Below are 16,192 nucleotides of genomic sequence, written 5' to 3'. Positions count from 1 at the left end.
GATCTCAGGTTCAGCATCCTTGGATTCAACTGACCAATAGATACGGATGGCCAACTGCACATTAAATATGCTCTAGTTTAGGATTAACATTTCATGTTCAAGCAACTCTGCTGTTAATGAGTTTAATTGCTGAATAGTTATATGTGCTTTTTGTTTTTAAGTGTCGAAATACATTGCTTGTTGCTTGTCAGATTGCTAAAACTGAGTATGTAGTTAAGGGGATTGACAGTATTAAAGACTTTTTAAGAAAAACTAAGTATTCATGTATTAATTTTACTTATGATGCATTAATATACCGTGCAGCTTAACCATGTATTTGTGTGTGTGGGGGTCAGAGTGACACAACGAATATTATATTCCGTGCTTGGAGTTTACATGTTCATTCCCTCCGGGTGAGTTTCCCAGTGGCAACTCTGGTTTTCTTCCTTCATCCTCTTAAGACATGAAGGTCTGATTGCGATTCCGCAAAGGCTCTTGTATGACTGAATGGTTTATACATCTGTGGATTTTGCAGTGGACAGGCAGTTTACTTAATGATGTCCTTTGCTATGTATTTTCTTCTGCTGTGGTAAACTCTGGTTATACATGACTTAAAAATTGGATTAATTGAGCATGAGAATATTTCCAACCTTATATTCAGCACTTATATTTATAGAAGCACTCATAATATTAAAACTAAAAACAGAAATTGATTGGGCTAGGAGTTAAGTCCAGCCCTAGATCCACAAGGACGAAATGCAAACATAAGCATCACCCTAGGAAAATAACCAAAAGAAATTACTTTTTGTGTTAGTTCATTTATACAAAAAAGAATAACAGATTTGAAAAAAATGAAGCTGAAAAAGAGAGAATTGGAAGTGAGAGTTATTTTCGGTATTCTAGTGTGCTCTGTTGTGAATAGAATGCCATGGCCCCTCCATGTTTTGACTGTTTAAACTTCAAATATATGACTAGTGCCCCTTCATTGGAACTTTGTTTTAGAACTTTAATTAAACTTTCTGCCACTAAATTGATGACTTCATGGTATCTTAACATGTGATGGATGTGTCCCTAAGACCGATTTTCTTTTCTTTTTTTTTTTTTTTTTTTATAGATTTTGTTCAGTGTTCAATTATATAGCAAGGTTAATAGAGTACCAATAGTTTTTCTTCCAAAGACTTGTTACAAATTTTAATTTGAAAAGTATACTAAATATTAATGTTCACTAAAACTTTAAATAATATAGATATTTCATTGTAAGAAGCATTGTGTTGCCTTTTCATCAGTATCCCTAGAAATGATGAGATGCTAATCAGCCACTTGTTGAGATAAACTGAAAAGAACATTGAATGTAATATATACAGTGCATCCGGAAAGTATTCACAGCACATCACTTTTTCCACATTTTGTTATGTTACAGCCTTATTCCAAAATGGATTGAATTAATTTTTTTTCCTCTGAATTCTGCACACAACACCCCATAATGACAACGTGAAAAAAGTTTACTTGAGGTTTTTGCAAATTTATTAAAAATAAAAAAACTTAGAAATCACATGTACATAAGTATTCACAGCCTTTGCTCAATACTTTGTCGATGCACCTTTGGCAGCAATTGCAGCCTCAAGTCTTTTTGAATATGATGCCACAAGCTTGGCACACCTATCCTTGGCCAGTTTCGCCCATTCCTCTTTGCAGCACCTCTCAAGCTCCATCAGGTTGAATGGGAAGCGTCGGTGCTCAGCCATTTTAAGATCTCTCCAGAGATGTTCAATCAGATTCAAGTCTGGGCTCTGGCTGGGCCACTCAAGGACATTCACAGAATTGTCCTGAAGCCACTCCTTTGATATCTTGGCTGTGTGCTTAGGGTCGTTGTCCCTGTTGAAAGATGAACCGTCGCCCCAGTCTGAGGTCAAGAGCGCGCTGGAGCAGGTTTTCATCCAGGATGTCTCTGTACATTGCTGCAGTCATCTTTCCCTTTATCCTGACTAGTCTCCCAGTTCCTGCCGCTGAAAAACATCCCCACAGCATGATGCTGCCACCACCATGCTTCACTGTAGGAATGGTATTGGCCTGGTGATGAGTGCTGCCTGGTTTCCTCCAAACATGACGCCTGGCATTCACACCAAAGAGTCCAATCTTTGTCTCATCAGACCAGAGAATTTTGTTTCTCATGGTCTGAAAGTCCTTCAGTCGCCTTTTGACAAACTCCTGGCGGGCTGCCATGTGCCTTTTACTAAGGAGTGGCTTCTGTCTGGCCACTCTACCATACAGGCCTGATTGGTGGATTGCTGCAGAGATGGTTGTCCTTCTGGAAGGTTCTCCTTTCCCCACAGAGGACCTCTGGAGCCCTGACTGAGTCACCATTGGGTTCTTGGTCACCCCCGATTTCTCAGTTTAGAAGGCCGGCCAGCTCTAGTACTTATGTACATGTGATTTCTTAATTTTTTTATTTTTAATAAATTTGCAAAAACCTCAAGTAAACTTTTTCACGCTTGTCATTATGGGGTGTTGTGTGTAGAATTCTGAGGAAAAAAATGAATTTAATCCATTTTGGAATAAGGCTGTAACATAACAAAATGTGGAAAAAGTGATGCGCTGTGAATACTTTCCGGATACACTGTTAAGTATACAGTATAATATATGTATATGATGTAAATGTTAATTTCCTTAGAGAAGCAACTGTTAGTTATTAACCTAAGCTGCTTTGAATGTGGAGAAAGACCATTTTCATTCTATTTGCTTCATGTTTGTGCTGGTATATATGTTTGTTTGATTAAATGATTTATTCATTCATTTGCAGAAATTGCCTATTTTCTTTGTTTGCTGATAATGATGCCTAACGGAATTTGAAATGTTTATTTGGATATTTGTGTAGGTTGTCATAGCTGTTAGCTAAACATAAGAGCAGAGTGTTGTGAAGACGGTCTTTTTAGATGATGCTTTAGAATGTAGCATTATGTGGGTCAGAGACTTGGACACTGAAGTAAAAACATAAATCCATAAGGATTCTTTTAATCATGAAAGAAAATGGAGAGAAACGAGTAGCAAGGCTTTAATCAGTTAAACAAAGACATTTTTATTGTAAAATGTAGGCAGCTGAAACAAGATTAAAAATGAGTGCTCGAATAAATGAGAAGTTTTGCTGAGCAAAGTCCAACAGCAGGATTAGTAAGAACGATGGGGAAAACCCAAGAACAAAGAGAATTCATATTTAGATATCATGTTATAAAAGAGAGAAAATAGAGGTGACATTTGAAAATGCAACCTTTTGTTAAATATTTTGGAACTAGGAGTATGTGATGGGCAGTGCAGTGGTAGTGCTGCTGCCTCGCAGTTAGGTGACCAGGGTTCGCTTCCTGGGTCCTCTCTGCATGGTGTTTGCAGGTTCTCCCCGTGTCTGCGTGGGTTTCCTCCCACAGTCCAAAGACATGCAGGTTAGGTGCATTGGCGATCCTAAATTGTCCCTACTGTGTGCTTGGTGTGTGCGTGTGTGTGCCCTGCGGTGGGCTGGCACCCCAGTCCATCTACTGACTTCATAGGAAGGGTCACCAGAGAAATGAATGCCACTGCTGTGGTAAGTGAACACAGCATCATCGGCAAAATGGGTCAGATCACCATATTGTTTATCAAGATTTATCCTGTCACCAGATAAAATGTAAGCAATGCATTATTTTTTTAGGAATAAGTGAGAAGTTTTTTGTTTTTTTTTTAAACTTCGTTTACTGAATTGTTAAATTAAGAATGGGATATGCTGAACTATTTGTGAACCACTTGGGAACATTTATTGTTAATGGTGTTGCTTATTTGAAGAGAGTTCCTTTTTATTTTTTTGACTAATTTATTCCTCATCTGGTGCCATGCATCAAGTAACTAACTTGAGTGATCATACCTACTCTCCTTTCAAAAATTCTCTTATCCTTGCGACACATCCTGAAAATATATTTCTCTGAGCTTTACTAAAGCCTGCACTAAACATTTACACTGATAGATATACCTTAGAAATCTATTCCCTATTTTGAATGATCATTATTTTATTAACAATACATTTCCTTTTTGCTTTTCTCTTTTAGTCGTAATCATGTAAGAAATATTGTTCAATGGAAAAGGAAACAATTAACTTTTTATTATATGGCTGTTGTTATTTGTCTATTAATGGCTGTGATGTCATAATAGTGATAATCCTCTTCTTGAGCCCCAGTATGCTATTAATTTTCTTATTTGGGTCCTCTGATTAAAAAGTATAAGAATCCCTACACAAAGTAATGTTGAACTGATAAGTGTGTTCTTTCCTGAATACACAATTTTTACTTGAATTGCATAGGTTGTTACTTTATACCTGGTATTGTCAAATTAGATATCAGCACTAGCTTTCTTTTGAAAATGGAAATAATGTATCTGTTTTAAAGCATTGTTGTTAAAGCAATCTCAGGTAAAATGTCTTATTTCACCTGTTATGGTATGCAGCCAGTCAGTGTATCCTATGTATCGTTTCAAAATTGTTTTTTTTTGGATGTTTCTTAGGTAGTTCAGGTAGGCAATATTACTGTTATTCCAGTCTGACTGACTTTGTTTTTACTGACATGTAAGGAAACTTTTTTTTTTTTTTAATTTGTAGAATATGAAGATGGGGATCTCTCTACCTGGATCAATAAGGAAAGATTCCAAGGATACCTGCACATTGATGGTTATACTTTGTATGAACTTGGAGAAACAGGTGAAATGATCACCCTATAAATGAAATCATACAAGAGCTTTAAGGCAGTGATTTCTAATTTTGTTCTTAATTAAAGAGTGGCCACATTGCTTCTTTAATATTTGTCAGTGCTATCGTTTTATGTTGCATTTTTACTTGGAAACCTTTGTTTACCTTAAGGATAATAAGAGTTATTATTGAAAGAAATGGTTTTTATATGAAAATGTTGTATAGCATTCAGAATTATGTACATTGGTTAAAAAGGAACAGAGAAGTGTGCAAGGAAAGTCGGTAATAGTTCATAAAATTTAAATCAGAATTAAAAATGAAAAACTGTATCCTATTGTCCTCTGGTTTTCATAGTTGCAATATTTTTAGTTCAGTATTTTGCACAGTATTTGTTTACTTGATTTGTATGTAAACTTTACTTTTTCAACTTGTACCTCTAAAGTACTTCAGTATCAATATTCTGAATTTCACAAAATTACAGGAAAGCTAGTGGCCATTGCTGTTGTGGATGACAAAAAACCCGCAGAGGAAAATATTAGGTAAGTGCCTACATCTTGTATATCACCTTTGTCTTGATGAACTATGCTTTTGCCAATATCAGTAAGGTATTCTTCCATAACTTGCATTATTTAATGCATTTATGCCTAAGATGTTAGTGAGTCAGGTTTTAATTATGAATTTCTTACATCTAAATTAATTTCCTGTGCGATGAAAGTTTCATTTTTCTTACAGATTGAAATCTCTCATTCAGACTGTATCAAAAGACTATAGGAGCCAGTTCAGCAGGTAAGAAAGGTTGTCTGTGACTTGAATTCTAAGGATTCCATTGTAATCAAAAGAACTTTTATTACAAATATTGCAGAAGAATTTAACTGATTTTCAACATAAGTTTTGTGATATTATTTATTGTTTGTAAATATTTAACTTCAGAGCTTCAGAACCATATCTACATAACTAAACTGCTCACTTAATAACCTATATTTTGTTTGCATTTTAACTAGTTTTACTGTAACTGCATGTTTGCATTCCATTGCTGTCATTTAAAGCTTACCTGTCCTTTGTCATCTTCCTGTTACTGTTTTCAACACCTCACTCACAATACACACCTTTGCAGAATTCATATAAAAGTTAAGTCTCATTTATCAAATTGTCCATCCTTATTTATGTAACAATTGCTTAATAAAAGAGACCAATTATGAAATGTGTGTATTCATTCCTAATTTGATATATCTCTTCTTTCTAAGGTCTTCACAGCTATAAATGATTTAATTCAGATTTAAATATTTTAATTTTAAGGGCTTGGCTTTAGGAGCCAAGACGAAGGTGTACTGCCTTGTTTTAAAATCCTTGCAAAAGTTTAGAAAGAAGTAAATGTAAATATTTTCTGTTGTGACATTTATATAACGAGTTAGTTTTAAACAGAATATTTTGATAAAATTCTTTCCGCAAGCAAGCAGGTATTTGTATATTTAAGCAGTACATTAAGAAGGCAGTTGTGCAAAGAAAGGTTTATTTTTCTTATCTCCTGCCTCCTCCAGGTACTCTGGTTTTCCTCCCATTCCCCCAAAGACATGCTGTTTAGATTATTTGGTTCCTGTGTGGGTGCAGTTATGTTTCCGAGTGAGCCTTGCAGTGGATTCTTGCCATTTTCAGGGCTCTTTCTCATATTCCTGTCAGGATTAGGCTTTGGCTTTCCATAACCCTTATTCAATATGTGGGTTTACAGATGTAAGATTACACATCATACATTCCAGATTTCCATCATAATATTAAGAATAATATATTTAATGTTATCTCTGTTTTGACAGACTAGAGAGGTGGACCTCAGTTTGCTATAAGGGTCCAAGTGTGCTCATATGTTTAAATTTATTTTGTTGCAGTGATCTTTGAATTCCTGTGGTGCTTAAATAAGTTATAAATACTTCTAAGTTACAGTACAATTTACAATATTTAATATACGTTTTGATTAAAATACTTAAAAAACTAAGCATAATACAAGGTAAAGGCATTATTTTTCTTTTTAAATTTCAGAGATTTCCAGTTTGGTCACATGGATGGAAGTGAATACATAAACAGCCTAATAATGGAGTGAGTATTCTTTTAAATATGGTATAAGACTTTGTTAAGTGTAAATTCCAATTTTTATTTATTTATTTATTTATTTTAAGTATTGTGACACTGTGAATAAGAAGCTTTAGTAACTGATATTTCAAAAGAAAAATTTGTGAAAAACTAATTTTCATTATAAGAGAATACATTCATTGCTATACAAATATCCACAGCATTACACTCTAGTGACTTTCATACTCCCACAAAACCACTCTAATTCTCCAAAATTGTTGTTATCCCAATGCTGATTAAAACAACTTATTATTTATTTATACAACTATTAATTCTAAGTGACACTCATAGTGATTGGTGATGGAGTTTTGTTTTTAAAACAAACTTCCAGTGTTACATTATGACTGTAAATTGGATGAATTTCCAGACAGTTTAGGAAAGATGTTGGCAAAATTTATTTACAGGTAGATAATGTAAAGCTTTACACAATTGAAAATAAAATAATTTTTATAAACACAAACTTTACTGTAATTGGAGCATTACATACATTTTTTATTTATTAGAATGATTTTGTTGTGCACTAGCTTAATATGCACTTGAAGTTGTGCATTATGACTAAACAACTCCACTTCTAACTTATCTGCCTCAAGTACATTGTTCGAGGGTCTAATGCATTATTTAAGTGTTTGCAAATGTAAAGAGTGAATCGGTTTTCCTCCTGTCTACCATTTGACCAGAACCTTCATCAACTGTCATCTAGTAGGCAGTGAACTGGGTGATTAAAAAAGGCTTGTAGAATCTTGAAGAGTTTACAGTAGTGTTTCCCAGCATCAATCCTGGAAAAACCCAAATGGCTGCATGCTTTTACTCCTACAAATTTCTCAATCTGTTCATTTCTCTTACTTTTAATTGATCTTACTACGTATTTATCTGGCCTACAAGAGAAATTCATAAAAATGTATATACTTTACTATATCTTTTAATGCTTACGTTTCTTTGTTTTTTTTAATACTTTTCTGTAACATTTGCTCCTGTAATTATATCCAAATGCTGACAATTACTAATGAGCATGTGGAAAGGGCACAAATCATGTTGAATGTTAAAGTGGAGCAGTGGCTTCACTGCCAATTTCACTTGCCTGTTCTATTAAAAACGTTTCTTAATAATGAGCAAATAAGTGAATATGACACTTACTTTTAGAATCCAATATTGTCAAATCAACCAGGACAGAGTCCACATTGTTTCTCCTAAGTCTGATGTTTATCTAACTGACATAGCCTGCATTTAAACACTGAGGCATAGGCTTTCCCCAGAGAAGCGTCATCCCTCAGTAATTAGGACACCTACTCTTGTACCCCATTTTTGTAAAAAAGTGAACCAATCCAGAGACATTGCCACCACCTTAAGTCTAATACCATAAGAAATGTATAATTTACTCTGTTGGATGATTTGAAAATATAATTTACAGCAGAAGTTACTGTGTTTTTTGTGATTGGTGTAAAAGCCAGCCTGACCCTTCTCAAGTAAGTTGTGTAAAGTAAGACCAACCTATTTGTTCAGGTAGACTAGAATACAAATTAAAAGTTGTAAATATGAAACATTTTTCTAATTATTAAGCTCTGATTCCCACCCAAAAATATTCTGATAACTGGCACTTTTTAGTATAGAGCTCAAAACTGAGCATTAGTATAGAGCATTCAAAGCTGTTAATTGTATTAAGAATGACTCTGCCCAAACGGCACTGCAGATTTTCACTAGTTTTCTTGGGATTGAGTCTAAGAGAAATGTATTAGATTTCATTTTTAGAAATTAAACTTAAGATTGGTTGTTCTGTTTTAAGGCTTCAAATTAATTGGCATGCGAGAAGAGAGGTAAGGTTTGACATTGCAAAGCTTATTGCAAATTATCTTGTAAACTCCCAAGACTTTACATTATGCAGGTTTTGTGTGATGTTAGGACTTTTGCATCCGGGATGTTGGCATCTGTGAGAAATGCCTTCTAATCCAGCACCTATGAGCACAGGGTGACCAAACTTGAGTTGGAGGTAGCTACAAGTGGGCTGCATTGTTATAGAGAATTAGAAGACCTTGTCAACGTGTCCTGTAGAGAGAGTATGCATTTCTAAAGTGGTGTGGAACCCATCCTAGAGATGTAGAAAAAAGGTGGGTCACTGTCAAATGTAACTGTGCATATTGTCTATTGGCATTCACTCCAGAGTCTGAGGTGCCTGTTTTCAGGACCTTTGCGTTCTGATGATGATTGTACCACCAGCACCAGTTACATCTCAGCTAAAGGGTTAGTGATGTATTGGGAAGGAATATTTGGAAACTGCCTAATGTTGTCCAGTTATATACTGTAAATAAGGTGACCATGGCAATCCTAGTTACTATAAGTAAGGAAGCTTAACATGTGTGGAAGCAATTATCAGAAAAGTTGAGCAGCATCTGTTATGTATTAGTGTATTAGTGACACAGCCAGCACGGTCTTGGATGAGGAGATCATGTTTCACAAAGTATGAAATAAGAAAAACATTTGATTAAGTTAGTTTCTAAAGTTATATTTGTTTATTTTTAAAAACCTTTTGATAGTGTACTGCATTAAAGGCACACTATGTAGATGGCTGGAAAAGTGTCACAGGCCACAAAGCAGTTTTGTTTATGTAAATGAGCTTGATAAGAATGTGTCTAAGCAGATGACATCAAACTAGTTGGAATATGAATATAGTGTGGAATTAGCAAAATTGTTCTTGCAAAATAGCTCCAAGAATCACCTGGTGAAACAAGCTGTAACAAAGTCAGTCTTTTGAGGCACCTTATGGATAATGAAAGGAACCAAAGAAAGATAGTCAATTCACTTTAGAGAGAAGATTTTAAAGAATGCATCTTATTCAGTGAAAATATTTGAGATCAAGGAACTATGATTATGATCATCATTGTGAAGCCAATGCTATAAAACAAATACAGCAAAGTAAGAGATTCAGATATTGTTCACTAGTAAAAGGAATTTCCTACGTTTAGAAGGTGTTTTAAGAATTAGTGAGACGTGCATTGATGCAGTGAGGATAAATAGTTAGCATATTTGGTGATTTTAATAATAACTCCAAAAGTAAATTTTTTCAGGTCAGTTTATGGTTTCTCTAAGCATGTGCTTCAAGCTTATTGATATAAATGGTAAGAATAAAAGTGAAGAATTGAAAAGTAGAACTACCTTCAGACGTCTTGTATGCTATTGATCTTCTGCTATTAGTGAATGGAAAAACAGAACTGAAGATACTGAAATGTAATTTTGTTATGGAAGTAAAAGACATGAAAGTTGGTGTAGGTAAGACAAACTAGATTAGTACAGGTAAAGGTAGAAGAGACATATAACAGAGTGAAGGGGGTCCTGATATAGTCAGTTTTAACTCTTTTGAGGCGGATGTTGACTTATAATGACATTTAGTATTGTTTTCACGCAGCTGCCAGCCGCTACACAAAAATATTCAACACTGTGATTGCTGGGATTTGATCAGCTGATGCTGGTACATCACTTTTGTTTTCAGTCTCCAGGGGCCTCATGTATAACAAACACCGTGTGTAGAATTCACACTAAAACATGGCGTACGGACAAAAGCAGAAATGTGCATACACACAAAAAAATCCAGTTGCATGAATCCATGGGCATGCCAACTTCCAGGTTGTTCCGCTCCATAAATCCTGGTCAGCGTGAAAAGTAACACTCGGGCACACACCCCGACTCCTCCCAGAATTACGACTCTTTGAATATGCAAATCAATATAACTAGCCCATTATGTTTTGCATTCCGTGAAAAGACAATGGCAAAAGCATGGGGGGAAAAAAGAAGAATTTCAGCGAATACCAAGTAGAGGCAAGGAAAAGTGTATACTCTTTGTTGGTTTAAGCAGCGATATAAACAACTAAAGAAAGTTGATTGAGTGACAGAGAAACTCTAAAGTTCAAGTTCAGAAAGTCGCACAGTGCCTGAAATAAATAAGAAGTGGTCAGATATCAGAGCCGCCGTGAAAAGGCAAGTTGTTGCCCACCGTTTGATTGCCATATGGAAACGTATTAGGGTACAGAGAAAAGAAAAAAAATCTGGAACACAGTTTGGAAAAAAAGGTTGAAATTTCCACTTTAATCACGTAGTTTATTTTGTCACTAAGGTAGAACATCATAAACTTCATCTTAAAATCGTTTAATAGTTTCTCAAATCCCATCGTAACTAAAGTAGCATGTTAAATGCTTCGTATTCCATGTGTTCTTCTATGTACTCTTATGTGTGTGAATCGCTACGTGCCTCTTAAATGGGCTTTCCCTTATGCCAACAGGACACAGAATACATTACATTCGTGATGTTACACCTTTCTGAACAATTTAAATATTAAGAATTACACTTGATATTATTTTCATAATGATAGAAATTAAAGCATATATAAAACATTGAGGCACAGTGGTGCAGTGGTAGCGTTGAGTTGGCGCCCCCTCCATAGATTGTTCCTGCCTCCCGCAAGATGCTTGCTGCCCCGTGCATGAACCTCAATAAAATAATTTATTGCAGCAGTTCTGTCTCTTTCAAACATACTAACATACTAACCCCCAATTCCTGTCCTTTTTCTTTCTCCAAATAACCAATCATCACACAATCAGATCTTTAATAAATATCAAGCCATCTGTAATCTTAGAACGCCGATTCTTCAAAATTTTAAGTAACATTGAAATATCTTTGTAGTATATGTTTAATTATTCCAGCCATTTATCCTTCCAGGGTCGTGCCAGTTCCAGCAAGCATACAGTGCGAGGCAGGAGCAATCCCTGAACAGGTGCCAGCTCATCACTACCGCTGCGCCACTGAGTCCTTGCATATTTTAATCATTAACAATATACATTATTTAAATGAAGTAAAAAATGTATCTGTATAATGTGATATATATATACTGCATTTTATCTCAAGAGCTCCAAAAAGATGAAGTGCCTGAAACTCTGTAAATACGTCTCTTCTATTGAATTTCTTTATTGTTATTTTATGGTACAATGAGTTTCAATATGCAAATCCTCCGTAAAATTATTTTCTTATAAAATGGTAAAATAACAATAATAATAATAGGATAAAAACAGTTAAAATATACAATATGAAAGCATAAGTGGCTCAGGTTGTGCAATATTACAACTGTAATGCAAGTTTACAGTGAAGCAATTGTACTTATAAGTACAAACAGCTCTACAAGGAGAACTTGATGGACTGATTGAGTGCGTTTAGAGCTCTTGGGATGAAACTGTTTCTGAACCGCGAGGTCTGCACAGGGAAGGCTCTGAAGGTTTTGCCGAATGTGAGAAGTTAAAATTGACTGTACATGACTGAGCAGCATGTGCCTTAAACTAATAAACAATATACGGTTAATTTCAGTGTAACCACTCTGGAACAGTAGCACTGCTTTGATGATGGGTGCCGCCAGTTTGCAAAACTGAGAGGAGAACTTGCGTACGCAAGGGATTGAGCTGGCCTGACAATATGTGTGGCTTTATACAAAGTTTAGCTTTTATAAATCGAGATGTGAGCAGGGAAACAGGCGTACGCAACATTTTTGTGCATGCACACCATTTATACATGAGGCCACAGATTACTTGTGATAAGTCTGTGTACAGTTCAGCAATAACACCTGAAACTTTGTCTATGGGGTTTTTTATTTTTTGCGCTTTCATTTTGCTGTCTCGGCAGATCGGCCTTTAGCTCCAACAGCCAACAGCTGCTCTGCTGTGCATTCCTGCCTGCCACCTAAAAAAATGTTTAGCCCTCGAAGAGTTTAACTTAGATATTCTTAATAGATACTTGGAAGAATGTAAAGGAATTCTGTTTAGGTGGCTTGTTCAGTAGACCTGGATATCTTCTGTGAATGTGATATTTGTATTCACAGAATTCCTCATTCTGAGAGCGAAGTAAAGTAAAAAATTCATACAAGCTGTGGTACATTTTTGGATGTATGTATACAAGGTATTTGTTCAAAAGGGCACTTAGCAAGAAATTTCAAATGGATGTGTATAGTGTTGCGAGATGATTAAGTTCAGAATTTTGAGAAAGGATTAGTGTCAGTAGGATAAAAAGCTATAGGAGTAGAAAGTGGCTGAAATGAGTTGTACATGTTGATGATGAATGATTTCAGGAAATGGTGCATTGTAGCAGTTTGTCAGGCAAAAATGGTTATTACATTTTAGGATGTAGAGGACAGCAGAAACATTAGGGGAACCACACAAATGGTATACCCAAACCTATTGATACTTTTTTTTTGATTATGATACAAATGAGAAAAGTGAAGGAAGAATATACTAAGACTGGTGCCAGAGCATAGGGCGGCATACTACTCATATATTATATACATGGCACATCATTAAAGATAGTAATGTCTTAGTAACTCTGGTTATTTCCAAAACATTGAGCTTTCTATTGTGGGTGGCTGGTGCCCTGTCCGGGGTTTGTTCCTGCCTTGCGCCCTGTGTTGGCTGGGATTGGCTCCAGCAGACCCCCATGACCCTGTGCTAGGATATAGCAGATTGGATAATGGATGGATGAGCTTTCTATAATATAACCGATTCCAAACATTTGTATTTATTTCAGTGAATTGGATGTCCCTACAGTTGTTGTGCTCAATACATCAAACCAGCAATACTTTCTTTCTAGCAAGCCAGTTGAAAATATTGAGGACCTGGTTCAGTTTATAAATAATGTTCTCGATGGAACAGCTGAGGTACTGCTCTATCTTAATCTTTTAACAATATTCTGGAGGGAAGTTCAAAAAGTTTCCACTTTTTTTTTATTTGTCTATTTCTTAAGAGTTACGAAAACAAATCATATCACTTTTATACATAGTCACCTTTGTTTGTAATGCAATTTTCCCATTCACATAACACACAGATACGATCTATTACTACTTCTCCCTATAAAAGTGCGGAAACTTTTTGAACGGTCCTCGTGTATAGAAGTAGTGCTTGTGTGCTTTTGTTTTTCTGGCGATCACAAATGCTTAAGAAAAAAAAACTATCTAAATTGTATAGATTATTTAAGTAAAATATAGTTAACTGTTACAATGTATTTGATGAGACTGAAATCTTACTCTAGAATAAATCCATACTGAGCTCATTTTAGCCCTAAAAACCATTGCTTCTGCTTTTGTAGCTGGACTCTACATATGAGTTAGTGGTTCTGCATCACCTACTCAATATTATGTTTTTAAGTCTTTTTTTTGTAGCTGAAATAATGGTATTTTGAGTCATTTTGATCTATTGTACATCTCCTGTTACGAAATGTAATTTTCACACATGCATACGCTGAGAATAGTTTAAAGGAAGTTTGACCATAATTTCAGTTTTAATAGGATTGATCTTCATGGATTAATACGTTTGTCTTACTTTTGTTTATGGGTTTATTATCTCTTTCCTTTAGGCACAAGGTGGAGATGGATTTTTTCAGCGCATCAAACGAGTTCTTTATGATGCTAAATCAACAGTGGTTGTAAGTAAACACTATTTGTAAACTACTAATACGATGTGCTGTTATGAATTGGACATTTATTTGAAATAGAGAGGTAATCGCTATTTGAATTCAGATTCATATTTGTGAGGTGATAACTGTAATATTCATTTTAATAAAAACCTCATTATTTGCGAGGTGATAACGTTAATATTCATTTTAATAAAAGCAGCTTTTTATTTCTCTTTAGTCTGTCTTCAAAAGCTCTCCAATTCTTGGATGCTTTCTTTTCGGCCTGCCTCTGGGTGTCATCAGCATCATGTGTTACGGAATTTGCACTGCCGAATCCGATGACAGTTCTGAAGATGCTGAACTCTTGAAGAAAGACTCGAGGAATTTGGAACTGACGGATGAGGGCAGTGAAGATGAGTTAGACAATGGCAGCAATGAACACCAGACAGAAAATATACCTGACCATAGTGAGGAAGAGCTAGAGTATGAAGAAAAGGATTCTATAGAAAAGAAATCTGATTAGCAAACTGACTGGTGTTTCCTTGCATATTTTTATTTCCATTTAAGGGGTATATTTGAATCCACCCTTAACTAGAATTAAGTTGTAAAAATTCCACAACAGGTGTTTTATACAGCTTTGCCAGTGTGAAGATTTTGGCTTTCTAAAGCAGAATAGAAGTGAAAACATCAGAGTAATTTACTGTAAATGTATACAAATGTATGTACTTCATTGCAGCACTCTGAATTTTTTTGCTGCCTTGTTTTAAGCTTTTAAGTTAATCTGTATACAGTATGTAAATACTATTTGAGGAGCTCCTATCTTATAAAATTTTTACCCTGTTTCCATTGGTATCTGTTTGTTCACTGGCAGTTAACCTAATAAGCAGTTCTATAAGATACACCTTCTAAGTTTCCACTTTGTTATAAAATGCCTTTAATTTTACTGCTGTTACAATAGAAATGGTTTGTGTGCTCACAAGATGTCCTCCACACTTGTAATGATAAATGCTCATGAATTATTAACAAGTTTTCTTATTTGTCAGTTTCTGAAAAACTTTAACAATACTTTTAGTCATAAAAGCACTAGTATATTCTATTTAAAATTATTTTGTTACCCTCATTGAGTGCCAGGAAAATTCAAATAGCTTTATTGTGTAGAGTAAGAAACATGTAATTATTCATTTTATTTTCATTGTAGGTAAATTGGATTGTCCAATGTGACATTCTTGATATACGTAATCATCTGAAGTTATCAGCTCTGATGTTTCTTATAATAGCTGAAACGCAATGAAGAAATCTTCACCATTGATTACGGGCATAGTGACGTTATTTGAGGGAATGTTCTGGGCTGTTGTGTATGTTTGTGATCATGTGTCTGTTTTTAAAAACACATCCATGATGAAGTTGTATGTGTATTTTTCTGTTTTTCAGCAATATAGCATTCTGGGGTCCTTTATGAAGCACACTATTTCTTAGTTTCCTTGTCTTATTTATGAATGTCACCATTTACGAGGCTTGTAATGACAAATTTAAATGTTGAGCAGGTTGAAACGTAAGCACACTGATAAGCAACAGTAAGCATTCATTTTGTTTCACAGTCATTGAAAAATTTGAAAACTTGGTTATGTCAGATATATCGTTAAACAGTTGCAGTTCAGTTGGTGTTATTATGGAACTAACTAAAGCATGCTTGAAGCAAAAAAAAATTACATATTTTTTTAATTAAAAACTAAAACTTGTGTTTCTTTTTTCTTATTTGATTCAACTCTTATTACTTAAGAATTCTTAATTCCTTCGAAATTTACTTCAATTGTCCAGGTTACAACTCCTATGCCAGATTCTTTCAAAAGGAGAATGGAATGGGCAAACTGCAACCCTTGATAAACGGATCACATATTCAGAGGTTAATCTTTTCAGTCATTCGTCTTGAGCTTATTCACAGTCCCGTGCAGAATGACATCCTGTTTTCCAAGGGGC

General features: G+C 35.1%; 1 protein-coding gene across 1 annotated transcript in view; it reads left to right on the top strand.

Annotated features, from left to right (window-relative positions):
- LOC120530144 (protein disulfide-isomerase TMX3-like) overlaps positions 1–15,950 on the top strand; it is a 93,592-nt gene extending 77,642 nt beyond the window's left edge. Inside the window, exons 10-16 of the mRNA XM_039754348.1 lie at positions 4,595–4,693; positions 5,163–5,220; positions 5,414–5,467; positions 6,713–6,769; positions 13,352–13,481; positions 14,177–14,245; positions 14,454–15,950. Of these exons, the coding sequence (XP_039610282.1) occupies positions 4,595–4,693; positions 5,163–5,220; positions 5,414–5,467; positions 6,713–6,769; positions 13,352–13,481; positions 14,177–14,245; positions 14,454–14,738 (752 nt within the window). The 3' untranslated portion in view covers positions 14,739–15,950. The remainder of the gene's footprint in view (positions 1–4,594; positions 4,694–5,162; positions 5,221–5,413; positions 5,468–6,712; positions 6,770–13,351; positions 13,482–14,176; positions 14,246–14,453) is intronic.
- The last annotated feature ends 242 nt before the right edge of the window (positions 15,951–16,192 follow it).

The sequence above is a fragment of the Polypterus senegalus genome, chromosome 5, assembly GCF_016835505.1.
Source record: "Polypterus senegalus isolate Bchr_013 chromosome 5, ASM1683550v1, whole genome shotgun sequence".
In the NCBI taxonomy this organism is placed as follows: domain Eukaryota; kingdom Metazoa; phylum Chordata; class Cladistia; order Polypteriformes; family Polypteridae; genus Polypterus; species Polypterus senegalus.
The sequence above is the reverse complement of the archived record's forward strand: the minus strand, read 5'-3'. Positions and strand labels throughout refer to the sequence as shown.